Genomic DNA, 27,500 nt, shown 5'->3' with positions numbered 1-27,500 from the left:
TAGAAGGTAAAGTTTATCTAAGCCTACCGAAATATAACTGGAGTGAGATGAATTCAGTTCTTAATAAAATAAAATTTAATAAGATAATTGTGAACAATCTTTACTGTGACACCCCCCACCCACGTTTAAAATATACTCTTTAACCATTATGGGAAAGATAGATTTTACAAACGGAAGTAAATTTACTATCATGATACTCTAGCATTAATCCATTGTTATGATTTGTGCTACAATTAAATTATTTATTAACTAGACATGGAAATGTTTATATTAACGTAGGTATATGAATGGGCGACAATAACAATGAAAGATTGTGATTACAAATCATTGTGATGAACGACATGATGGCAATGTGATTACAAATCATTGTGATAAACAATAATGATGGCAATGAAGCATGATTAAAGTCGATGATATGAAGGTAATTTACTAAATGAAATGAATGAAAATGTAAATGAAATATTGACATTTCAATTATTAATCATAAATGAGTGAAAATTCATAACAATAATAGATAAAGAGAAGATTTCCCAAATCATGAATGGGTATGGTATATATATCCAAACAATACTCAATGTTACATTAAGTTGGGTCATCATGTTTACAAATAAAATTATCGAAATTGTGCGTTCTGATTTGGCATAGTTTGCGAGGTAACTAACAGTATGCATGGGAGGTTAAGTTATACCCTTCTCACGTGTTTATACTAATCGAGAAAGTAGGTCGGCGTGAATATTTTCACAGCCTGGTATGTGAGAGATACTGAAAGTGTAATTTTGCAAAAATAGACTCCACCTGAGTACTCTACTATTATTCATTTTGTTATTTCTTATGTACGTGAGTGGTTTATGGTCCGTTTCGACCACAAACTCTTTTAGCAGTAGATATCTGCTGAATGTCTTTAAAGCAAAGACGATGGCCAGGCCTTCACGCTCTATTACAGAGTATCGTGATTCTCTGTCCAATAATTTTCTGCTTGCATATAAGCAAGGCATTAGAGTTCCCTCATGTTCCTGTAATAGTACACCTGCGATGCCCTTATCAGACGCGTCAGTTCTTACAACAAATTCTTTTGATATGTCGGGTAATTTAAGAATTGGTTCTGAACAGAGTAATGCCTTTAATTGGTTAAAGCTATTCTGACACGCTTCTGTCCAAACAATTTTGTTCGGTGACCCATTCTTTGTCAGATTTGTTAGCGGTGTCGCGATGTGCGCGAAGTTGTAAATGTATTTCCTGTAAAAATTTAGGAGCCCAAGTACTTTGCGTACTTCTTTTTTTGTCTTAGGTGGTTGCAATTGTGCGATTTTTGTTTGTTTTTCTGTCTCGGGTGTCTGTGTCCCATGACCAACGGTATGATTAATCCTGCATTTGAAGCTTCGATATTAGTAAACATAGGTTGCGACACTGTGTCTCTATCAAAATACTTTTTTAGCATATTTGCATGGAATGTCTTTGTTGTGTTGTAAATTTTAATCTCGTAATTAACATTAGATTTTACTGCTGTTATTTTGAATGGTCCTTTCCATGTAGCTAAAAGTTTACTCGAGTCATCGGGTAAGAGTATTAGTACTTTGTCACCAATCTCAAATTTTCTTGACTTGCTTTTTCTATCGGAGTATTCCTTGTATTTCTCTGCTTTTTTAGTGACGGATTCCTGTGCTAGCTTACATGTATCCTCTATTCTGTCTTTCAGGTTTCTTACATATTCGTAAGCAAACATAATTTCGTTATTGTCCTCCTCATTCCCTTTACAAATGTCGGCTACTATATTGATCGGGCCGCGAGGTGATCGTCCATACATCAACTCAAATGGGGAGTAGCCTGTAGATTCTTGTGGTATTTCTCTATATGCAAATAGGATTGCTGGTAAGTATCTGTCCCAATCATCTGGTTTTTCTGCTGACACTTTTCTTAACATATTCTTTAGAGTGCCATTAAATCTTTCACAAAGACCATTTGCTTGGGGGTGGTAGGGAGTTGTGAATGAGTGTTGGATTCCCATGAGTTTCATGGTTTCATGCATAATATGTGATGTGAATTGGGGTCCATTGTCCGACAGTATCTCATTTGGTATGCCTATTCTAGTAAAAATTGTCATCAATGCTTCAGCTATGTGATCCGATGTAGTTGATCGGCTCGTTCTATTTGAGTACTGAACTTTAGGTGTACCTGGACTCTGAGCAGCGGCAGCGTAGTATGGTTCCTTCAATGTTCTGCTAAGGGGTGTCAATGGATGTGCGCTGTTAAAGTTTTCTGCGTAGATTTTTAATTTGTCCAAGTTTTCTGGCTTTCTCTCTTTAAAGAATGCGACTAAATCTGGGTTGCAAGCTTGATAGATTCGATTCTTCAGCGTGAGATAGTAAAGGCCTGCAAAGTCGTCTTGTTTTACGTTTGCCAACTCAAGCCACCGATTTAGAAATTGAGTAATTCGGTTCACGAATGTATTAAAGTCTTCTCCACTTTCCGGTTTTGCAGTGTGAAACCTTTCCTGGTAACCATCTTCCGTTAATCTAAATCTTTTTAGTAGAGCGTCTTTAATTTTACCATAATCATCTGCATCTTCAGTTGTTAAGGTATAGAAAACTTTTAGCGGTTCTCCAGATAAGCAGTTAATCAAGGCTGTGGCCCATTTGCTTTCTGGCCAACGATAACCTTTAGCCTGAACTTCGAATCGGTGTAAGAAGGATTCTAGACAGTCTGAGCGTTCATCGTATGTTGGCATGCGTGGAAGTTTCACGAAAAATTCATCACTATTATTATGTTTTCTTTCATGACCGGTTTTTTGTTTTTTCAATTTCCAGCATCATTTGGGTCCTTTTGGTTTCTTCTTCTGCTAATGCTATTTGTCTTTTTAGTTCCCTTTCTTGGACTCTTTCTTCTCGTTCTTCTCTACGTATTCTTTCTTCGTGTTCTTTTTCTTCTCTACGAATTCTTTCTTCATTTTCTTCTCTACGAATTCTTTCTTCATTTTCTTCTCTACGAATTCTTTCTTCATTTTCTTCTCTACGAATTCTTTCTTCATTTTCTTCTCTACGAATTCTTTCTTCATTTTCTTCTCTACGAATTCTTTCTTCATGTTCTTTTCTTCTTTTTACTTTCTCTTCGCACCATGAAAATATTCTTTCCTGGGGTATTTCTAAGTCCTTTGCGAGACTTAAGTATCTTTTATATGCTTCCATGTTGTAATAAATTAGTTACGATGTTTTATATATATTATATTGACAGGATACTGTTACTGACTGTTTTATTTATTTACACTTACTGGAATGAACTGTTCTATTTTTAGAAATCTCTCTCTCTTATTTCAACTTATTATGTATGTTGAATTTGATGCCTTTTATCGTTATATCTTATAAAGCAATGTGTCAATACAATGCGGAGTTATTATGACTTGTGTCAATAACAATGTGTCAATCGCGTGTACTCTAAACTATGTTACTACGAAAAATGTATCACCAATGTGTGTGACTCGTCGTTAGTTTGTGTACAATTATTCGCAATGACGCAAATATACTAGAGTGTGATAACAATAATAGGACGCCAAAATAATCCCAAGTTATCTATCACTAAATATAACACGACGGCTAGTAGACTCCTTTTATATATTATTTAGTTTTTAAAGACTCACTTTTCAGAACATAATATATAAGTGGTTTTCGGTAACAGTAATATGCCAAAAATGCATTTAAAACAAATCACTATGCAAAACAAATCACGATGTCTATAGTTACTATGTGATGCCCAACTCATGTAAAAGAGAATAATGAAGGATATATTTACCAACTCAGTTCGTGGCTGGGACCTCTCTCTTGTTCAATGGTTGTTCAACAATTGTAATTAGGCATTGAAGAGTGTTTAACAGTGATGTCTGAAATACAAAACAATAAAATATCGTAAGATTTACAATAGTTACAAAATGTGTTCACAACACTGAGTGATTGGATGACAGGTGAATGAATCGTTATGGAATGTAAACATATTGAAAACAATTCATGAATGAGGCAAAAAACAAAATGAAATGAGTGATATAATAACAAAGTGGACAAGGAATGAATGAATGAATGAAAAACTGAGTGAATAGATGAATGAATGAATGGATAATGTATGAATGAAAGAATGAAGGGAGGAATAAATGTATGAATGATTGGATAAATGAGTGAATAAACGAATGAATGGATGAATGGATGAATGAATGAATGAATAAATAAATGAATGAACAATGAATGAATGAATAATTTATAAATGAATAAATGAATGAAGGAATGAATCAATAAAATGCTATTCAATTTGAATGAAAGAATGAATGGATAAATTGCTATTCCATTTAAATGAAGAAATGAAAAAGAAAAAAAAATTAATCCTGTAAATAGGGAGTTCAATTAAAATATGATCAAGTGGGGCAATTAAGAGTTTTACAATTTAAACTTTAAAGTTAGATGAAATAGATATAAGTAACTAAATAAATTCAATTCTTTATATGTGTCCCCTCCAAAATGTCATGGTCTCAAGTGAGTAAAGAGCTACTCGACTATGCATAAAGATATATGTAGAATGAGGCCCCAGAATTTACTAGTTACTATAAATGAAAAACAATTAACGATTTGTTTACAATGAAATAAAAATAATGATGAAATTTAATTAAAAGAGATAAACAGTGATCGTGGCAGTTACAAATAGAGATATGAATATTTTACGTAACTTATGATAATATGTCTGGTTCGTAAGTTTACGTTTCCAGGCAGTTGATGGGCTTGGATGATCTATTCCTCTGATAATAGGATTGGACTCGTAAAATTCCACTTCCAGGCAATTGGTAAGAAGTTATTGTGAAGTCCTCTGACAGCGGGCTTGGGTTTGATCCTTGAAGATTATACAGTCAAAGTTAAAAGCTCCGGCGTCTTAATGGTGTAGATATAATATCTACAAAGTCCCAAAAGATAAAAATCTTCCAGTATATATATAGGAATAGAGCGACTGGCCGTCCGGCATAGATTGTGGAGAGAAAGTGAGTGTCAAATGTTAGACCTATCAGCTTTTATAATAAGTGGCTACGTGACAGAATGTCGAACGAAAAGTATTCACTAATTAGAAATTAATTCGAGGGAAGGCTATAAAAGGAAAGACGATCTAATATTAGAAGGTAAAGTTTATCTAAGCCTACCGAAATATAACTGGAGTGAGATGAATTCAGTTCTTAATAAAATAAAATTTAATAAGATAATTGTGAACAATCTTTACTGTGACAAAGACAATGACAGGAAACAATTGGAAAACGGGTATGGGGGGATAGAAGACACAGCATGTACCTCCCTGCCCACTATGGGAGGTCAGGAACCCCACCCAGCCTCCGTTTCTTAGCCAAGCGCATACTATCTATAGAAATATTCATATTGATTTGTTTTAGTGTATTTGTCTACCTGTGGGTTCTTGTTGGACGCCCATTCTGTGGGGTTTCCCGAGATCCCCACCAGTCTAGATAGGGCCAGCAGGGGTGAATGAGGGCCCTGGGCCCAGATCAAATTAGTGCCGTGGTCAACTGTGGATTGATAAAGAGATAGAAACGGTTGGTCCAAAAACAGAGTGGTTAATAATAATAATAATAATAATAATAATAATAATAATAATAATAATAATAACAATAATAATAATAATAATAATAATAATAATAATAATAATAATAATAATAATAATAATAATAATAATAATAATAACAATAAAGTTTATATAGAGCCCAATCCGTTGAAAAAACAGCTCTCGGCGCACAATATTGTAAAACATCATTATAAACATTTTTGTACACACACCCATTTATACAAGTGCGCACATACACACATACCCTCACAACGAGACACACACACACACACACACACACACATTCACCAAAACGTGCACATTCATACAGAGACAAAAAATAGCTGTTAACGTGAATTATTGAGTAAATAAATCAGGACATTTAACAATAATGGAAGATGAAGGGAGATTATATTATGATTATGTCGTGAGAATTCTGATGTAACCAATGTATATCTTACAAAAATTAGAAAGTTTTATTTCGTCTTGTGAGATTCTCATAAGATGAGATTTTAATTTCTTTTTTAAAAGATGACTAGGAATCCACAACCCCGCTCCTAACACTGAATGGTAAAGAATTCCAGACAGCGGGAGCAGCATGAATAAATGCACGATCAGCATAGGTCTTAGATCCTTTTTTAGGAACGCATAATCGTGATTGAGAGTTGGATCTTAAAGAGCGTGAGGGAGTGTAAACATTAATCAAATCTGATACATAGACAGGAGAAGTTTCATTAATATGATTATAGCACATTACAGCAATTTTATATGTAATCCTAAATCTAACAGGGAGCCAATGCAAAGTCCAAAACGAAGGTGTGACATGACCACTTTTTTCCTTTTCAAAACTAATTTTGCCTCTTGATATTGAATGCGCTGCAGTTGGCTGAGAACATTATTTGGAATAGAATACATGAGTATGTTACAGTAATCAAGTCTTGATCTATAAAAAATCAAAGAAATGAGGGTTTGAATAGCCTTTTGATCTAAAAATTTGCCAATTGTAAAATTCTTCTGAACTCGACGTATAAAGTCTTGCATAAATTATCGATTTGGCAATGCATTGAAAGGGTAGAGTCAAAGTAAACACCCAGATTTCTGGCTCTGTCAGTAAAATAGCCTTTTCGTTTTCAATTGTAATAACATTTTTATACTCACTTTTATTTTTATTTTTTTAAGATCACACAAAAAAAAAACTTCCGTTTTTTCTTCGTTCATTTTGAGCCTATTTATTGTCATCCAGTTTTTCACATCTTCTATACAAATTTCCAGGTTTTTAATTAACGAATCTAATTCAGACGGATGGACAGAGCTATACACATAGATGTCGTCAGCGCACATGTGGTAGCTGACCTTATGCTTTCTTATTATTCCTCCCAATTGTTGTATAGAGAGTATAAAGGAGCGGGCCTAAAATGGAACCTTGGGGTACTCCCTAATTTAAAGTTTGTGGGTTAGATTTGATGGTGTCTATCAAGACTGATTGTGTACGCCTGTCAATGCAAGACTTAAACCATTCTAAGGGGTTACTTGATACTCCACATGCCTTTGACAAACGTGTAATTAATATGGAGTGATCTATGGTAAATGATTTTTCAGTTGCCTACCATCCACTTTTCCAAGGATTTTAGAGAGAAAGGGTAAATTGGAAACGGGACGAAAAATTTTCAGCTCTTCGGGGGATAGTTTTGCTTCTTTTTTTTTAGCAAAGGGGTCACAATTGCATGCTTAAAAAGAATGTGATTCAATTCCTGTAGATAGAGATCATTGAATTAATAAAGGGTAAAAGGATATCAATATGAGAAATGAGTAACGCTGTTGGTATTGGGTCAAGAATGCAAGAATCCTTTGGAGGTGACGATCTGAATATTCCTTTGACATCAGCCTCTGTAACAGGAGTGAATGTAGAAAACACAAACAAGACATCGCCTTCAAAGGTGTTAAAGTCAGGTGTTCCGTATAGTATGAATTGCTATCTGTATCTGTATGGTTGGCGCTGAAGAAACCAATGGTCTGGTTGTATTTCAGCGGCGTCCTCATTGGGCGCGGGCCCATGTCAGTCGGGCCTTGAAATCGTTTAGGTGCGGTGCCATGATGACCAGTTCATCCAGCCCATTCCACTCCGAGATAGTTCTAATGAAGAAAGAATTTCTGTAGTTTTGTGTTCTTGTCTGTGGGATTTTGAAGCAGTTCGAATTGTTTGTGGCGTATCTGTCAATGGGGTTTTCGGTTATGTGGTTGGCGAAAGTGAGTGCTCGGATTTTTCTTTTGTTTGGTCGTGGCGTGAAAAAGGAGTCTGCCTTTATTGATGGTATTTGATCTGTTATTATCTTGAACATGAATGACAGACGGGTTTCTTTTCTTCTTTGTTGGAGGCTGATGAGATTTCTTTCTTCTTACATTTTTGTCATGCATCCTGGGGTTCTGCTCTTATAGTTCCCAGTTATGAACCGGGCGCCTTGTCTCTGGACTCTCTCAAGTTTTTGAATATCCTCTTTCAGGAAGGGGTCCCAGGCAACTGCTCCGTATTTCAATTGTGATCGCACAAGTGCGAGGTAGGAGTTTTGTTTGCATGACGTTGGGCGTGGCTAAGATTTCGGCGGAGAAACGCGAGGGTGCAGCTTGCCTTTTGGGTTATTTTGTTAATGTGTTTCCCCCATTTCAAGTCCTTTGAGAAGGTGATGCCAAGGTATGGGTGATCGCCGACTGGTTTCAGGACGGTGTTGTTTAACTTGTAGGTCTCATTGTACTTTTTAGCTGTGCTGAGGATGTAGCATTTGTTTGCGTTAAATTTCATTCCCCAATCATTAGCCCACTGTTCGAGACTATTCAAGTCCTCTTGTAGCAATTTTTGATTATTTGTAGATTTTATTGGTCGGTATATTAGACAGTCATCGGCGAATAACCTAATCTGAGATTTTACTCGAAGAGGTAGGTCATTGATGAAACAAAGAAATAGTATGGGTCCTAGCACCGTTCCCTGTGGTACTCCTGATATGACTGGACATTCATCCGATGACGTGCCGTCTAGGACTACTTTCATGGTACGTTTTGTGAGGAAATTACAAAGCCATGTGTGTTAAGAGCCACGAATTCTGTAATTTTCTAGTTTCTGCAGGAGTTTTTGGTTTCTTTCTAATTGAAGCTACCTTTTCCCGAAATAAATTACCGAATAGTTCATGAATGTCTCCCGCTGGAACCAACGTAGGATATGTGGATTTGGAATTGGTAGTAGACTTTCCAGTCAATGAGTTGGTGAAGTGCGACAATCCTTGATCAAAGTGTTGTAATAAGACGACTTTGCTTCTTTGATCTTATGTTTTACGTTCTTGTTGTGATTTTGAGATTTTCGCCATTTTATTTCAGCGCGACGGCGCTCAGCTTTTGCTTTTTTAATATCACTGTTCATCCACGGAGCAGATTTTCTACTTGTGACGATGCGCATCTTAATGGGGGCAAGATTGTTATGGATATTTCTCAATTCAGTGTTGGAAGAGCCGATCTTGTCTTTGTTGACCATGAATTTTGGAATTATATTTTTTAGCATTTTGCTGAAAATTTAATCGTTTATTCTTTCTCTTGATACGATGGTTCTCCTTTCTGGTTTCAATGTTTCTGCATCGACCTCGAAAATGATGGCAGAATGGTCGGAGATCCATTTGCCTGTTACTTTTATGATGTACAGCGAAGTAGTTTGGTTGGTGACAATCCAATCTAAAGTGTGACCTTTCCTGTGAGTGTGAGAATTCATGTGTTGAACGAGGTTGTGAAAATTCATTGTCGACTTTATTTCTTGCACTTTTGAATCTTGGTTTTTGTTAAAATGCATATTAAAATCTCCGACAATGACCGGTTTTTTTTCATTTTAGTTTCATTTTTTCAAGCAGATCCTCGAATTCGGGTATGAATTCCGAAATTTTCAATCCATTTTTAGAATTTGGTGAAGGTCTATATAAACAAATAAATTTGATGGACTGTTCTTTTCGGTGGATTGTGCATTCACAACATTCGAATGTCTTGTACGATTTTATTTCTTTCAAATTTTGGTTTTAACTTTTTCTTTAACGACAACTCAAATACCTCCACCATTTCTCCCACTTCCTGACATTGATATAAATTGTTAACATGGTGGTGCAAGCACCACTATAATGACGTCATCTCGTTTGAGGCGCAGTCATGAATTAACAAAAATGCAATATCAGTCTCCGTCTCTGTAATTAGATCATTTAGTTATGAGCTCTTGTTTCTCGCTGAATAAGCATTTTATACGACGAGTGCTTTAAGTCGGTTTCCTGGTCTTAAGTTAATTTCAATAAGGTCTTTTTTTTTTTGGACGACAAGTGGCGCTTTGCTACAAGCCGATCTCGCGTCTCTTCGGACTACATTCAGTTTGTTTACTTTTTGAGTATGTTGTTGTTGCTGTCGCTGTCGTTGTTGGTAATGATGACATTGTTTATCATGTGTAATCGAAGTTGTCACCGCCGCTTCTTTGTTGACGAAGGTGGTGGTTGGTGGGGGGGGGGGGGGGGGGGGGGGGGGGGGGGGGGGGGGGCAGGGGTGAGTATCTATAACTATAAGTGTGGATGGTGGACGAGGCCCGCGTTTGTGGCGTATTGGTCGATGTCAATGCATAATTTCAACGCCATGGTGGAGATGCTGATCCCGTTGTTGCTGATGACAACTATGGTGATGGTGAAAGTGATCACGGTGATGGTGATGTAGTAGGTGTGGTGGTCGCAAGTGTTGTTGCTGCTGGTGTTGCTGTAGCATCTGTAGATTAAGATGGCAGTGATAGGGTTTCTGGGGCGGTTGCTGTAAATTGATTTTCTTCTTCTTTTTCTTTTTTGCCAGCTTTCCTGCCTCTTTTCCTTATCGATGTTCTCATTTTATTATTGATGAAACCCCAGTCTGTTTTGAGTCTGAGTATATTGTTGATTTTCAATCTAAAAAGGGTTAGGGGTGACAGGGACTCGTGGCATGGTTGTTTGTTTAAGAATAAAATCGTTCTCCAGTCATATTTTAATATATACAAGGTCGAGGCAAGTGAACACATTTGACGGTAGAAGATTAATGAGGGATGAACTGGTAAACATTGGTTTAAAATAGTCAGTGATGTGCTGGTTGGTCAAAGTGGTCGTACGAGGAATGACAACTGTTGACTGAGGTGTGTAGAATAATTAAAATATGGTGGTTGTGGAAGTAACATTTGTAAAATCAATTCATGTTAAACAGTTATTGAGCTTTTATATGTCGCAATATCCACTCAACGTGCTCAAAGCGCTTTACAAGGGGTCCCTGATCAACAAAACTTAACATGAAGGACGGGACATGACGCCTGTTAGGCGATATTACAATTTTTGTAGGACAGAGACAACGCTGTATACGGCCCAACCCACTCGGCCACTTCGCCCCCTTTGGAAGATAATGCTCTACAAAAAAATGATTAAGTTTTTTCTTTTTAAATCGTTTTTTTTAGTATAAGATAAGATATACTTTATCGATCCTGAATGGAAATACTGCATCCTGTCACACAAATGAACTGCATCTTCAAGTACAAGAAATAAAACACGACTGAAGACGCAATATAATTGACTTAACATGGAAACCCTTTGAAATCACAATTTACTCTTGTCGGTGACACTTGACCCCAGTGTCAAGTTCTACTCAACCTTGTGTGAGAAATCTACCGTACTAGGGAAAAACACAATTAAAAAAAAACAAAAAATAAAACAAAACAAAACAAAACAAGAATAAATAAATAAAACCAACCCAACACGTTTTTGAAATTCTGATCAGTGAATTAGTCCTTAAAATATCGATTGATAAAAATGACCCTCGCACCGGAAGTCCCAGATTTGAGAGGGTTTTTAATTTTTTTTTTTTGGACAAGATGGGAATCATTTTAATCGATCGATATATCAAGGATGAGTTTTTTGGTCAGAATGTTCAAACGTGTTTTTTTTTTATTTCAGGGAACGTCGTATTTCTATCCTATTCTTTACGACCAGAGGAAACAAAGCAAGAGGGACGCTACTCTTCCGCCAATCTCATTCCCTATGAGCCCATAAGGAATTGGTTTATCAGACCTGCAAATAAGTGCACGTCGGAGAAAGGGGAATATGTGTATGTGTGTGTGTGTGTGTGTGTGTGTGTGTGTGTCGGTATTTTACGTGTGTGTGTGTGTCTGTGTGTGAATATTTGTGTGCGAAAGAGATACTGAATGAAGATGGTGAAAGAGATAAGATAGGTCACCAATATGAACGTTCATTGAGCTTTTATATAGCACAATATCCACTAAACGTGCTGAAGGCGCTTTACAAGGGGTCTCTGACCAACAGCACACGTAACATGTAGAACGAGACATGACGTCTGTTAGGCAATATTACAATTTTTCAACAGAGACAACGTTGTTAACGGCCAGGCACTCATTTTACACACGAGTACCGTGAGAGAATGTGAGTATAGAGCCTTTTGCAAGGACTCAACTATGCGCCGAGCGAGGCTGGAACCCAGGACCTTCCGATCCGAGAGCGAGTGTCATACCACAAGACTACATAGCCGGACAAAATGTGTAGATCCGAAGTTAAAAGCACTAAAGCAGAAACAGAAACTTCAATCACAGTCAAGTCACTTCCCTCGTAATGACGCATAGTAACTTAGTAACTGGTTCTAAACTATCGGAACAATGGCGGACGCCCTTATGAAATACTTCTCCGACGAGCATAAAGGTGTATCCAGATGAGAAAAACAGTATAAATCTGATCATGTTTTGAATTTTATACATTCTGATCACTTGACACGTGAAAAAGCTCTAGCCAGCATGAAGAATAAAAAGTACCGATTTTCTTTGTTTAGAACCAAGCTGCTGGTTGCTGGGCGGACGTGACATCAGACTATTGAATCCTATTAATCACACAATTTGCACGATCACGCGCTGAATTATCCAACTTGAATAATAAAGCCACGATAAAAGTTTTCGTTAAAATCTCAAAGCAATACTGACTGTATTTGGAATGTGTACTCACCAAGTGTGTTTTGTGCTAAAAACAACACACTGGATGAGCACGGTCAAAATACGATCATCGACATAACCACATGGCACAACTGGGTGAGTTGTTTTCATTCTTCAAGACAACACAATGGCAGAAAAATTGGACGAGAAACTCATTGGAACTTCTATCTATAGTATGCGCTTGGCTAAGAAGCTCAAAGCATTGCCATCCAGAAATATGACGGACCAACACACAAATCTATGTGTAACCTTGAACGTTTATAGTCTAGTTAATACCGTTTAGTGAGAATTACTCATAAATGCGGATGGCAAAATATAATAACAAAGACCTCGGTGACGTTAACTTCGAGCTATCTATAGAAAGCTTAAAGCTTGTTAAAAGCTTTATTAAAAAATGAAGACACATCAATATTATTATTGGACAGAACTTTAAGAACAAGTGATACCTCTACAATTTTACAAGCTTTTATGCCCCTGCCTGTGTGTGTGGAGGGGTGGGAGGGGGTGGGGTGGAGGTGCAATGTGACACAATGACCACTACAACATGGAAAGTTAACATAGATAGAACGAAGATGACGTCATTCATGTCTTTGTTATTGTTTTTTGCCATCCACATTTATGAGTACTTCTCACTAAACTGTATTAACCAAACTATAAACGTTTAAGGTTACACATAGTTTTGTGTGTTGGTCCGTTATAATTCCGGATGACAATGTTGTGAGTTTCTTAGCCAAGCGCATACTATCTATAGATCATCCCCAGACCATCTGTCTTCAGGTTTTCGTCCAATTGAGTCATCGATCACATAATTTGTTGCTATCCAACGATTGGATATTTCTAAATAAATGTAAACACGCTGCTTTGTTTACGAATGTTGTAAACATACCCACGAGCCAAGCTGAAGAAAAGGGGCAATGGTCATGTTCGATATTAGAAAGTTGTGAACACTTTTCACTATGAAGGTCAATTTGAGCACATTTTGCAATGTGACCAAGGACCCCGAGCACATGGAAAGGTAATAATAGTATGCGCTTGGCTAAGAAGCTCACAACATTGCCATCCGGAAGTATAACGGACCAACACATAAAACTATGCGTAACCTTGAATGTTTATAGTCGGGTTAATACAGTTTAGTGATAATTACTCATAAACATGGATGGCAAAAAGCAATAACAAAAGACCTGAGTGACGTCAACTTCATTCTATCTACAGATCATCCCCATTGGAAGCTGTTATTTTCTGCGTGATCTACTTACAAAATGAAATTAAAGAAAAAGACTCTTTACTCACTTTCTCTCACCGTACTCTGGTGTAAAATGAGTACCTGGCCGTTAACAGTGTTGTCTCTCTCAGAAAAAAATTGTACTCTCGCCTAATAGGCGTCATGTCTCGTTCTACATGTTACGTGTTGCTGTTGGTGAAGGACCCCTCGTAAAGCGCTTTGAGGACATGTATAGTGGAAATTGCGCTATATAATAGCTCATTTTTTTAAAATTACAAAGCCACCGATTCCATCAATACGATTGTGCTTATAGAAAGCAAGGCGATTAAGTGGATGCACTTAGCGACTGTTTTGTTTCTGTTTTGAGATAAAATGCACTTGGCACTTGGTTCAGTTTTCCTATGGTTGTCACACGCGCTGAGGGAATAATATTATTATTATAAGTATTATATTAACGATGACTTCCAACTTCCAATTCATCTAGTTAGGCGGAATGCGTTTATCAAGCTGGTTCTGTCCCTTTGTTGTGACCTGTATAGTAACCTAAATACCATGCAGACCAAGACGACAACAATTGAACAGAAGTCATGCATATTTTAGTATGACTTTGTGGTCTTGTGGGGAAAGGGGGTGAGGGGGGGGGGGGGGAATAAACAGTAGAGCACTCGCTCCGCACACGCAGAGGCACCGAACATAATGAGAGAGATAGATAGATAGAGAGAGAGCGAGATAGAGAGAGAGCGAGATAGAGAGAGAGAGATAGAGAGAGAGAGAGAGAGATAGATAGATAGATAGACCGAGAGAGCGAGAGAGATAGATAGATAGAGAGAGAGAGCGAGAGAGAGATAGATAGATAGATAGATAGATAGATAGATAGAGCGAGAGAAAGATATATAGGTAGAGATAGATAGATAGATAGATAGATAGATAGATAGATAGATAGATAGATAGATAGATAGATAGATATAGATAGAGAGAGAGGGCGAGATAGATAGATAGATAGAGAGAGAGAGAGAGAGAGAGAGAGAGAGAGAGAGAGAGAGAGAGAGAGAGAGAGAGAGAGAGAGCAATTTATTCAAAGAAAAAAAGGGAAGCAAAAACAAAACATATTTTGTTTAGATTTAAAAAGAAATCAGAACAAAACCCGGGCATTCCTCTGAACAAGCTGACCGCGAGATGCTACAACAATGGTCGTGCTGTACAATAGGAAATATTATTATCATTATCATCACAACAACCTCATTATCATCATATCGTCGTCGTCGTCGTCGTCGACACCATCATCATCATCATCATCATCACCACCACCAACCACCACCACTAACAACAATATTATTTTCAACCAAAACGCTTGCTTTGTGCATCTCATTCATTATAGCAAAAAATCAAAAGCCAGCATACAATAGTGTGTGTATGTGTGTAAGCAATGACCCTAATTCTACTGGGCTCGAAAAAAAAAATTACAACACGTTATATAAATTTTGGCGATAAAACTCGTCCTCCAAATATTGATCAAATAAAATGGACCTCATCTTACAAAAACTCTCAAACACGGGAATGAAAAAAAAAAAGAAAGTCTTAAACGAATTCCCAGGTTTGAGAGGTTTTTGGTAGGATGAAGGTAATTTTAATCGATCGATCTATGAAGGACGAGTTTTCTGGACAAATATTTTTAAAAAATCTGTTTTTCCAGAGTATGGCATAGTATGTTGGAGTCAAGTGTCCCTCGTGTGTTAGCCTCGGTCGAGCTAAAGACATTGTTTTTGTCTCAAGCCCTCCAAGGCGAATGCAATCAAGAACGTATCACTTATTGTACTAGTCCAAAGTCCAATTCATAGCCAGGCCTGTTAAGGTTTTCAGTACTAATTTGAGATTTTATATAGATAGTATGCGCTTGGCTAAGAAGCTCATAACATTGCCATCCGGAAGTATAACGGACCAACACACAAAACTGTGTGTATCCATGATCGCGTATAGTCGGATTAATACAGTTCAGTGAGCATTACTCATAAACGCGGATGGCAAAAAACAATAACAAAGACCTGAGTGACGTCATCTTCGAACTATCTATAGATAGCGCAATATCCACTAAACGTGCTCAAAGCGTTTTACAAGAAGGGGTCCCTGGCCAACAGCAACATTTAACATGAAGGACGTTACATGGCTATTACAATTTTTTTTCGGACAGAGACAACGCTGTTAACGGCCAGGTACTCATTTTACATCTGAGTACGTTGAGAGAATGTGAGTGAAGAGCCTTTTCCAAGGATTCAACTATGCGCCGAGTGAGGCTCGAACCCAGGACCGTCCGATCCGAAAGCGATTGTCATCCCATAAGACCACATATCCGCACGCTAGTGGAGAGTAAAGGCCTGTATTATTTGCCGGGACATGAAGGCTATTACGAACAAAAACGCATCTATTTTGATTCTTCAACTACTGTGTGTACGTCACTGTAGTGAGGACATTAACATAGATCGAGACGAATCTTTTGAGCCAGTACCGATCAAAAACTGTCTCGTAATAAAGTCTGTAGGTGCGCGCTATTGAATCTGGCAATATGAAGGTTTAATAAGATCAAAGAGAGAGGGAATGGGGGATACCCCTCTCAAGCGCATAATGGACGGTGGTGCCCCCGTAATTAATCCCGTCAACCCTTGTACGTAGTTTCCCTGACTTTGGACAGAGCTGCATATTCGTGTCACGTGTTGCTGTTGGTCAGGGTCCCATTGTAAAGCGCTTTTAGCACGTTTAGTGGATATTGCACTATATAAAAGCTCACGTTTTTTAAATTTTTTTTTTCAAGGGAATGAATTTGTCACAAACGCTTTCACTTAATTGGGTGAATGCGTTTGTCACGACATATTCTGTCGTTCCTCTGTCGTGTCCAACGGAAACCATCGTTAACTATAGATAGTTCGAAGATGACGTCACTCAGGTCTTTGTTATTGTTTTTTTTTTGCCATCCGCGTTTATGAGTAATGCTCACTGAACTGTATTAATCTGACTACAAACGTCCATGGATACACACAGTTTTGTGTGTTGGTCCGTTATACTTCCGGATGGCAATGTTGTGAACTTCTTAGCCAAGCGCATACTATCTATAGCCTGACACTAGAACCCACGAGGACTTATACTTTGACGGCAAGTATTCGGTTTGTGCAGCGTCTAGTGAGTTGTCGTTAGTAGCGCTCAAGGAAATAACTGGTCCCATTGGTTGAACTGTTGAATACAACTTACGATTTGTTTTCTTTTGTGGCCAAAGACTGGCCTTTTGAGGTAATTTTTTTGTTTAGTGTCAGGCTATAGATAGTATGCGCTTGGCTAAGAAGCTCAAAACATTGCCATCCGGAAGTTGACGTCACTCAGGTCTTTGTTATTGTTTTTTGCCATCCGTTTTTATGAGTAATGCTCACTAAACTGTATTAACCTGACTATAAACGTTCATGGATACACACAGTTTTGTGTTGGTCCGTTTTACTTCCGGATGGCAATGTTATGAGCTTCTTAGCCTTGCGCATACTATCTATAAGTTCACCATGGCTACGATCCAACACAGTGAACACAATGGATAGAACGTTATTGACGTCACTCAGCTCTTTGTTATTGTTTCTAAGCCAGCAAATTCTTATGAGTAGTTCTCACTAAATTGTATTAATCAGACTATAGGGAATGAGATTAGCGGAAGAGCGGAAGCGAGGACGAGAGACGCATGCGCACAACCAACATGACGTTCTCTCTCTAATAACTTTTCCTTCGGTGACGTCACAGACTATGGGTGACGTCCAATCAAGGGACGCTACTCTTCCGCTAATCTCATTTCCTCTAGATAGTATGCTGTTGACGTCACTCAAGCCTTTGTTATTGTATTTTGCCATCCGCGTTTGTGAGTGATTCTCACTATAGTGTATTAACCAGACTATAAACGTTCAAGGTTACACATAGTTTTGTGTGTTGGTCCGTTATACTTCCGGATGGCAATGTGTGAACTTCTTAGCCAAGCGCATACTATCTATAAACATTTAAGGTTACACATTGTTTTGTTTTTTTTTTTTTTTTTTTTTTTGGATAGTGAAGCATAACGGACCAGCACACACAAAAACTATGTGTAATCTTGAACGTTTATAGATAGTATGCGCTTGGCTAAGAAGCTCACAACATTGCCATCCTGAAGTATAAGGGACCAATACACAAAATAATGTGTAGCCTTAATCGTTTATAGTCTTGTTAATACAGTTTTGTGAAAATTACTCATAAATATGGATGACAAAAACAGTAACAAAGACTCGAGTGACGTCAACTTCATTCTATCTATAATCTGGTTAATACAGTTTAGTGGTAATTACTCATAAACGCGGATGGAAGAAAACAATAACAAAGACCTGAGTGACGTCAACTTCGAACTATCTATATTAATCAGACCATGAACGTTTAAGGTTACACATTGTATTGGGTTATTTTTTTGGTGCTGGTCCGTTATTTCCGGCTGGTGGATGTAATGAGTTTTTTAACTGAACGCAATGCATCAACTAAAAGGACAGCACACATTATATTATTGATAGTTCGAAGATGCCGTCACTCAGGTCTTTGATATTGTATTTTGCCATCCGCGTTTATGAGTAATACTCACTGAACTGTATTAACCTGACTATAAACGTTCATGGATACACACAGTTTTGTGTGTTGGTCCGCTATACTTCCGGATGGCAATGTTATGAGCTTCTTAGCCAAGCGCATACTATCTATAGATAGTATGCAGATGACGCCACTCAGGCCTTTGTTATTGTTTTTGCCATCCGCGTTTGTGAGTTGTTCTCACTAAACTGTATTAACCAGACTATAAAAGTTCATGGTTACACAGAGTTTGCGTGTTGGTCCGTTATACTTCCGGATGGCAATGTTGTGAACTCCTTGGCCAAGCGCATTCTATCTATAGATAGTTCGAAGATGACGTCACTCAGGTCTTTGATATTGTATTTTGCCATCCGCGTTTATGAGTAATGCTCACTGAACTGTATTAACCAGACTATTAACGTTCATGGATACACACAGTTTTGTGTGTTGGTCCGCTATAGATAGAATGCGCTTGGCCAAGGAGTTCACAACATTGCCATCCGGAAATATAACGGACCAACACACAAACTCTGTGTAACCATGAACTTTTATAGTCTGGTTAATACGGTATAGTGAGAACAACTCACAAACGCGGATGGCAAAAACAATAACAAAGGCCTGAGTGACGTCATCTGCATATTATCTATACTTACGGATGGCAATGTTATGAGCTTCTTAGCCAAGCGCATACTATCTATAGAAAAACACACGTTTTTAAAGGCTCGTCGGTTATTTATGCGAGTAAACAAAACTCACAAATTTACACAAACAACAGACAGACCACAACACTGAGATATTTACCGTTCGTGGAGAAAGGACTTTGTAATTATTCTTTGTTCACCAATCAAGGGAATTAATTTGCTACCGAAAAAAAAAAATTCACTCAAATGATGTCTCCCGAATCTCGGTTCCCGCTATTATAAATTTTGTCGAAACAGCAATAATTTTGAATGTAGCAAAAGATTTAATTTTCTGATAAAATCTTTTTTTTCTTATGAGGACATTTTAAGTTTCATGGAAGGAGATGTGTAAAGTTGATACCTTGAAACACACTATTATGTTAAGTTAACTACACAGTAGAAAGAATAACCTGTGTGATCCAATTAAAACAGTATTCAGATTTTGTCTTTGTTCCAGGCAAGCAATAAATAAATAAATTAGAAAATGATTCTAAGGCTTCATTCATACTGTTATTGGATTAACAATTTTAAAAAAAGTTTTTAATAGGGATGGATAGCTCATACGGTAGAGTCACGATCTCTCCGGCCAGGCGGAGTTGTTGTACAAGTAAGGTCGCGGGTTCGAGCCCCCATCGCCGCCGCGATTTTTTTTCTCTCTGTTTTCCTTTGGTTCTTTCCTACTCACTTCATTTCTTGTTATTGTCCAGATACTGTCATTTTAGTTTCGAATAACACTCTCACAACTGACATATTTATACGGAAGTAGCCCCCAAAGTTTCCCGTCTCGATATTATCAGTTTAGTCTCGACTGACACTCTGACAACCCGATACATGATGTTCTAAAATTGCGTGGATTTCCAACATCCTGATAAGATCCTGGTCGAATCTCCATTAAAAAATATCCTTGTAACGGTCACCTTAGAAACATTGGAAGAATCAGGCATTATATTGATGAGGAGATTACAAAGATGCTTGTTAATTCTTTTATTACTAGTGGATTGGGTAATTGTAATACCCTTCTCATTGGCTGTCAAAAAAAAAAAATAATTGATCAACTAAGAAACAAAATCAAAATAAAGCAATTGGAAAACAGATACAAGGGGATAGAAGACACAGCGAGTACATCCCTGCCCACTGTGGGATGAGTGGAAATAGAGTTATAAAATTAAGGGAAAAAAAAGAGATGATATGACACCAGTTTTCCAGGAAATGTATTGGCTTCCTGTGAAGTTCAGGATAGAATTTAAACTATTGTGCTCTGTTTTTAGATGTTTTGATAGATTGGCACATGAAGATTTTCAGGAACTAATTGAAAAATATAAACCCACTCGAAACTTAAGATCGTCTCAGTCCCAACTTTTAAAGGTTACCACCTCAAAATCCACTTTTGGTATTTAAAACAAGCCTTTTCCTCTATTGATCAAGGTCTATGGAACGCACTCAGTCCTCGGACAAAGTCCTGTGAACATTGATCATCTTTCAGGAAATGTCTGAAGACTGAGTTGTTCCGTAAGGCTTATTTTTTATGAAGTAGATGTAGTTTAGATTTTGTTTCTGTATTCATGTTTTATATGTTGTGTCATGCCTCAATTGTCTGTCAACAACCTGCTAGTGGTGCTGTGCGCTCAGCTAAAAAGCTCATAACATTGTCAGCCGGATAGATAAAACGTACGAACACACAAAACTATGTGTAACCTTGAATGTTTATAGTTTGATTGATAGAAGTAAGCATTCAAATGGCTGGTCAAAACAATAACAGAAGGCCGAGGGACGTCAATTTCGTTCTCTATCTATAGATAGAACGAAGTTGACGTCACTCAGGCCTTTATTATTGCTTTTTGCCATCCATGTTTATGAGTAATTCTCACTATTCTGTATTAACCAGACTGGAAAACGTTCAAGATTGCACATAGTTTTGTGTGTTGGTCCGTTATACTTCCGGATGGTAATGTTGTGAGCTTCTTAGCCAAGCGCACAGCATCTATAGATAGCTCACAACATTGCCATCTGGAAATATAACGGACCAACACACAAAACTATGTGTAACCTTGAACGTTTATAGTCTGGTTAATACAGTTTAGTGAGAATTACTCATAAACGCTGATGACAAAAAGCAATAACAAAGACCCGAATGACGTCAACTTCATACTATCTATATTTGTCCGAGCGGTGTGATACAAACCCCGCGTTTTGATTGGTGGACACTGTTAACTGAAGACGCGCATGTAAAGACTATTCTTCAAAGCTCGGTGGTTCCTCCCAGTGAGGAAAGCTTACAAAGTACACAATTCATTAAAACACTAAGCCACTACACTGCGGAACCTGTTCCTTGTGTGTGTGTGTGTGTGTGTGTGTGTGTGTGTGTGTGTGTGTGTGTGTGTGGGTGTATGGGTGGCTGTATGGGTGGGGAGGGGGTTGTTCCAATAAAGGGACCCCATTGTGGTTCTAAAATTGAGCGAGCCATTAAAAATGTTTACAATGTACTTTTTTTTTTGTCAGGCGGTATTGGACTCACAAAAAGCAGCACTCAATGGGGATGATCTATAGTATTACCTTTCCATGTGCTCGAGGGCATTGGTCACATTGTAATGTGTGCTCAAAATGACCCACATAGTGAAATGTGTTCACAGTTTGAGAAATATCCAACATCACAATTAATTGATCATTTTGCTCAGCGTGACTCATGGGAATGTTTACAACTTTCATAAACAAAGCAGCGTGTTTACATTTATTGAAAAATGTCCAATCGTTGTGCAGCAACAAATCATGTGATCGATGACCAGGCTGGAAAATCATGAATATAGATCGCTCCCATTCTCACTAGATTTTCTAAATCAGACGATAGACGTAAAATGTTACACGGCGTGTTTTACGTTGGTACCATTGATCAGGCGGGACGAAGAAGTGAGTATTTTACTTAACGCTCAATTTTTAACCTGTCTTTGGTAATGTATCGATCTATATTGTAAATACTTACTGGCGTGTAAATCCGGTAATTTCCAAACGATCAGAATGAACCACATGAACACCTTGAATCCCTTTAGAGATTCCATGATTGGAGTTTGGTCTGTCAGGTGATGTCACTCCAAAAAGGGGCAGCTCGAAGTCGTTCAATCCAATGTCACACAATACGCTACACTATTCCAAATGAAAATACAACTGACGACTGGTTTCCCAAACTCCGATTTTCCCAGTTTGAGATATTGAGGATTATTTCACATAAAATTTCTCCTTCGGTCTGTTATTTTATCATATTTAAATTCCAAATTCACACAAATCTAAGGAAATTTTTGTGCCAATTTATGCTTAATATAAATTTACATTTCAATTTATCTCAAGGGTGGAAATTCTAAAAAAAGTAGAAAAAATCGACTTTACGAGTTTTGGAAAACCAGCCTTCAATTTATTTCGGAGTAAAGACCAGGAATGTTAAACGTTGGTAAAGTTTTTATCCATTGTTGATAACTTTAGGAATAATTATGGGATAATTAATTAGTTCAAACCCACGACAGAGCGTACCACGAACCTGAAGCGATCTGATTTCTTTTCTTCTCAAGTCATTCATTGACGGGAGTCAATTGTAACTAATGCTGCACACCATCATAACATTCCTATTGCGTTGTTTCCACTTAACCGTTAACCGTCGTACTCTAGAAAAATACGTATTTAAAAATTTGGCAGAAAACTCGTCCTTCAAATATCGATCGATTTAAATGACTCTCATCTTGGTAAGAACTCTCAAACCCGGGACTTCGGCGAAGTCCCGGGTTTGAGAGTTTTTGCCAAGCTGAGAGTCATTTAAATCGATCGATATTTGAAGGACGAGTTTTCTGGCCAAATTTAAAAAAACGTGTTTTTACCTTTACTGGTTGGGAATTGAAGACACAATACGTTTAGTGCTTGTGACTTTGGTGGTGATGGTGATGCTTATGTTGCTCACGGTGGTCGTGGTTGTAGTTGAAGTGGTGGTAATTGCTGTAGTTGTAGTGATCGTGTAGATGGTGACGAATGAAGAAAGCGAGTCAGGAAGAGATTGAATTGGGTTACGTCCCTAGACATTTAACAGCATCTGAGTTTCTAGGCACTTATACCAGCTCTTGAATCGTTACTGTGGTGGACCTCAAAGTAAAAACCAACTTATTCATTACACACTACACACCACTACAACACAACACAGCAGCCACTTAGCTTTTTACGCACAATCGAAACACACGATCAACTTATTATTTTGTCCTATGAACAATGCATTAGAATCACAGTTACTTTCAATACATACATTTCAGTGGAAATTATCAGCCCTCCGGTCTATAAGAATTATTTTCACATTATTTTTTTTTTTGGGTGGGGGGGGGGGGGGGGGGTTTGTTAACACAAGGAAATTAAAAATGCATGGCATTAAACATTTTACAAATAAATTCTGCATATAAATGTGTGTTAAAAAACGACGTCCTTTAACACAGAAACGAATTTATGACGGTTGTATACTTTTGTTATGACATGTCACACATCAAATGTGCCCAAATATTGTTTGCTTTTGTTTTTGTTTTGTTTTTAAGGGTTTTACGGCGCTTGCAGCGCATTAAGGTCATATCAGCGCCAGTAAAAAGGAAGAAAATAGGACGGTAAACACTTTTTGAATTACAATTAAGGCACCCAAGAAAAAGTAAGACAAAGGGGAACTGGGAACAAAGAGGGATCAGATGTAGATTCCAAGGGCATACCAGTTTGAGATCACCTAAATGTCTCATCCTGACTCCAGCTAAGGTCTCCACTAAGAGGAATGCACTCAAAGTTTTACAAATCAGATAAAGTATATAAATAAACTATAATACAGTGCATAACAGAAAGATGATTTTCAATTACAAGGGAAAAAATATCATCTCCCATAACTATAACTATACATTCGACTGTTTCCCTCCCAGCCAGGGTATCCAACCAGGTCCAGGACAAAACTAAGTAACCTCATTCCAAGACAAATACAGAAAGCATATTGAAAAACAGATAAAGGTGGATAAAAGCAACAGTGAGTACCTCCCTGTCCACTATGGGAGGTCAGGAACCCCACCCAGAAATATATTGTATTCAATACTCAAAAACTCAAAGGCCACCTAACGAAGAACGATCTAGAAATTAAGTAAAACATGAAACCAGTCAGCTGGTGCCAAATGAATTGTGTTCACGTGGGGTTTTAAAGCAGATTTAAAGATATTCTCGATTTATCTGATGGGTTGAGGGAGGCTATTCCAGAGTTTTGGGCCACAATGTTGAAAAGGGAGATCACCTAAGGACTTGAGCTTGCTTTTTGGTACAGATAATAGATTGATGTCCTTTGATAATTTTTTGTTTGTTTGTTTGTTGCTTAGGTCTCTTCCAACACAATTGAGGTTATATGAGAGACCGCTGAAACAAAAAAACAAGCAATCTAACAAAAATAGTACAAATGTAAATCAAAATCATAACCTAAAGATATCATAAGCTAAATTATAAATAACCAAGAACAAACAGGCAGAAGATTTACAGAAAAAAAATATCCCCTGTCAAAAATACAATCACAAACCAAAGAAGCAGGATAGGCTAGTAAAGAGAAGAAGAAACGACATCACTATGGGAGCGTACACCCATGCGAAAATCATTGGTATATGATTCAAGGGTGATGCCCCATCCAACCACCCGCATGTCCTTTGATGACCGAAGGTTTCTGGTTCGAGGCTTAAGGTTCAGAAAGATACACAAAGGCTAAGTTCTTAAGGCGTTTGAAGAACTATAAAGCAATTTTGTAATCCATTCTGTAGAGAACAGGAAGCCAATGCAAATGTTCCAAAAGTGGTGAAATATTATGGTCCAATTTTCAGTTTTTATTTGTGTTTATTATTATTTTTTTAATTAATCATTTGTTCTCACCTCATTTTTATTTTACATATTCTCCTACAACGTTGTTTCGTCCAGGGATCCTGGAGTCATCAGGGAGGTTGATTGGAGGTGTCTGGGAGGAATGTTGTTGTGTCTTGACACCTCAAATCAACCTCCCTGATGACTCCAGGAACTTTGGACGAAACAATGTTGTAGGAGAATATGTAAAAAAAAAAACAAAAAAAAAAAAAAACAAAAACGAACGAGGTGAGAAAAAATAATCAATATTTCGCTCCAAGAATTTGTCGAGCACTCTACGTGGTACCAGCTAACTCCCCTCCATCATATTCTTTTTTTTAATTTAAAAAATTATATTTTAGAAATGTTGTAGATCTGTACCCGTTCCGATTTACCGACCAAATTCAGTGGGAGTCCTGATAAAATGGAGTTGCAGAAGAAACTTTGAGCACGCTACCAAGCTAGAATGAAGTTGACGTCACTCAGTTCTTTGTTATTGCTTTTTGCCATCCACGTTTATGAGTAATTCTCACTAAACTGTATTAACCAGTCTATAAACGTTCAAGGTTAAACAAAGTTTTGTGTGTTGGTCCGTGAAACTTCCGGATGGCATTGTTGTGAGTTTTTTTTTTAGCCAAGCGCATACTATCATGTTTAGATCATCTCTATTGGACTGCTTCACCTGGTGACTCCTTGTCTTAGCCTTGGCCAGATTGATGTCGGGTGTCCAAGGACGACAGGTGACACGTGAAACAACAGTATAGGGAATGAGATTAGCGGAAGAGTAGCGGTCCGCGAGGACGAGAGACGCATGCGCACAACCAACATGACGTTCTCTCTCTAATAACTTTTCCGTCGGTCCGCGAGAACGAGAGACGCATGCGCACATCAACATGACGTTCTCTCTCTAATAACTTTTCCGCCGGTGACGTCACAGACTATGGGTGACGTCCAATCAAGGGACGCTACTCTTCCGCTAATCTCATTCCCTATATAAAAAACTTGAGTTTTTATAAAGAGCAATATCCACTTCACGTGGCCAAAGTGCTTTACAAAGGGTCCCTGGCCACAGCAACACTTAACATGTAGGACGGGACATGACGCCTGTTAGGCGATATTACAATTTTTCGGACAGAGACAACGCTGTTAACGGCCAGGTAATCATTTTACACCTGAGTACGGTGAGAGAATGTGAGTAAAGAGCCTTTTCCAAGGACTCATCTATGCACCGAGCGAGGCTCGAACCCAGGAACTTCCCATCCAAAAGCGAGTGTCATGCCACAAGACCATATAGCCGCAGAAGCTTCTGTATTTGTTTTTCTTTTATAGATGGAACGAAGATAACGTCACTCAGCTATTTGTAATTATTTTAGACAACCCGGTTAATGATTATAGTTCTCAGTAAATTATATATCAATCCTTAAAGGTTATACACAGTTTTGTGTGTTGGTATGTTAACCGTTTCCTTACCAGCCATTTTCAGCATTTTCTGCAAAATTTCACAGCCACCAACACAACAATAGTTTTTTTCTTACTTAAACAAAAAAGCAACAAATACATTCTATGCCAAATAATGATCAGCAAAATGAACTCTACAACACAGTGTCACGTTTTATAGCTATAATAAAACATTTGTCTTTAAATTGTGTGATTTACAAAAGAAATCTGAATGATAAAAGTGATGGTTGGAATTTAAACGAATGTGACGATTGTCCTGTGGTTGGAAAGAGGAAGGTTAGATTTGGCTGACGGATGCTTTGAGTATTTTACCTAAATGCATAGCACCAATAAATTGTACGAGAGTGTTTAGTCATTTTCTATCTAGGTGTGACTTAACAGATTTTGAAAGTCTCTTCTTCATTCATCAGTTCAACGCAACTTGTCTTACAAATCTCGACTCTTAACTATTTAAGTACTCTGAATTTAAAAAAAAACAAAAAAACAACTAAATTAAAAATTTGGCCAGAAAACTTTTCCTTCAAATATTGATCGATTAAAATGATCCTCATATTGTGGAAAACTCTCAAACCTGAAACTTCGCTGCGAAGTCCCAGGTTTGATAGTTTTTGACAAGATGGGAGTCATTTTATTGATCGATATTTGAAGAGCGAGTTTTGATGGCCAAAATTTTAATTACTTGTATTTTTTTGAGAGTACAACAGAATAGATTATGAGTCACATAAAAACTTGAGCTTATCATACGCAGTAATTATGACGTCACTTTGATGAAACAGAGGGGGTCCCGATAGCTCAGGTGGTAGAGCACTCGCTTCACAAAGAAAGGGACTGAGCTCGATTCCTTGAGAAGTAGAGATCTTTTCTGACAACCCCCCCCCCCCCCCACACACACACACATTCTTTTCCATTCAATAGTGATTGCATTGCCGGTCTGTTGGATGTGGCGCAAATTATATGATACAAGGACGGGAAATGTCTGAGTAGGCAATAGATAGAACGAAGTTGACGTCACTCAGGTCTTTGTTATTGTTTTTTTTTTTGGCCATCCATGTTTATGAATAATCCTTACTAA

General features: G+C 37.7%; 1 protein-coding gene across 10 annotated transcripts in view; it reads right to left on the bottom strand.

Moving 5' to 3' along the window:
- LOC144980841 (prolow-density lipoprotein receptor-related protein 1-like) overlaps nt 1-23,250 on the bottom strand; it is a 63,096-nt gene extending 39,846 nt beyond the window's left edge. Inside the window, exons 1-3 of one of the 10 annotated variants that reach the window (XM_078928700.1) lie at nt 22,963-23,250; nt 22,080-22,240; nt 5,421-5,539 (exon numbers count right to left, since the gene is read on the bottom strand). In XM_078928700.1, coding sequence (XP_078784826.1) covers nt 5,421-5,539; nt 22,080-22,155 — 195 coding nt within the window. In that variant the 5' untranslated portion in view covers nt 22,156-22,240; nt 22,963-23,250. Of the gene's footprint in view, nt 1-5,420; nt 5,540-22,079; nt 22,753-22,962 lie in introns of those variants that run through there. The other 9 variants (XM_078928691.1, XM_078928693.1, XM_078928695.1 and 6 more) reach the window with 9 other exon arrangements.
- Between the last annotated feature and the right edge of the window lie 4,250 nt (nt 23,251-27,500).

Source organism: Berghia stephanieae, chromosome 10 (assembly GCF_034508935.2).
Source record: "Berghia stephanieae isolate SIO BIC M18660-M18661 chromosome 10, UCSD_Bste_1.3, whole genome shotgun sequence".
Classification (NCBI taxonomy): domain Eukaryota; kingdom Metazoa; phylum Mollusca; class Gastropoda; order Nudibranchia; family Aeolidiidae; genus Berghia; species Berghia stephanieae.
This window is presented reverse-complemented; position numbering and strand designations above follow the sequence as displayed.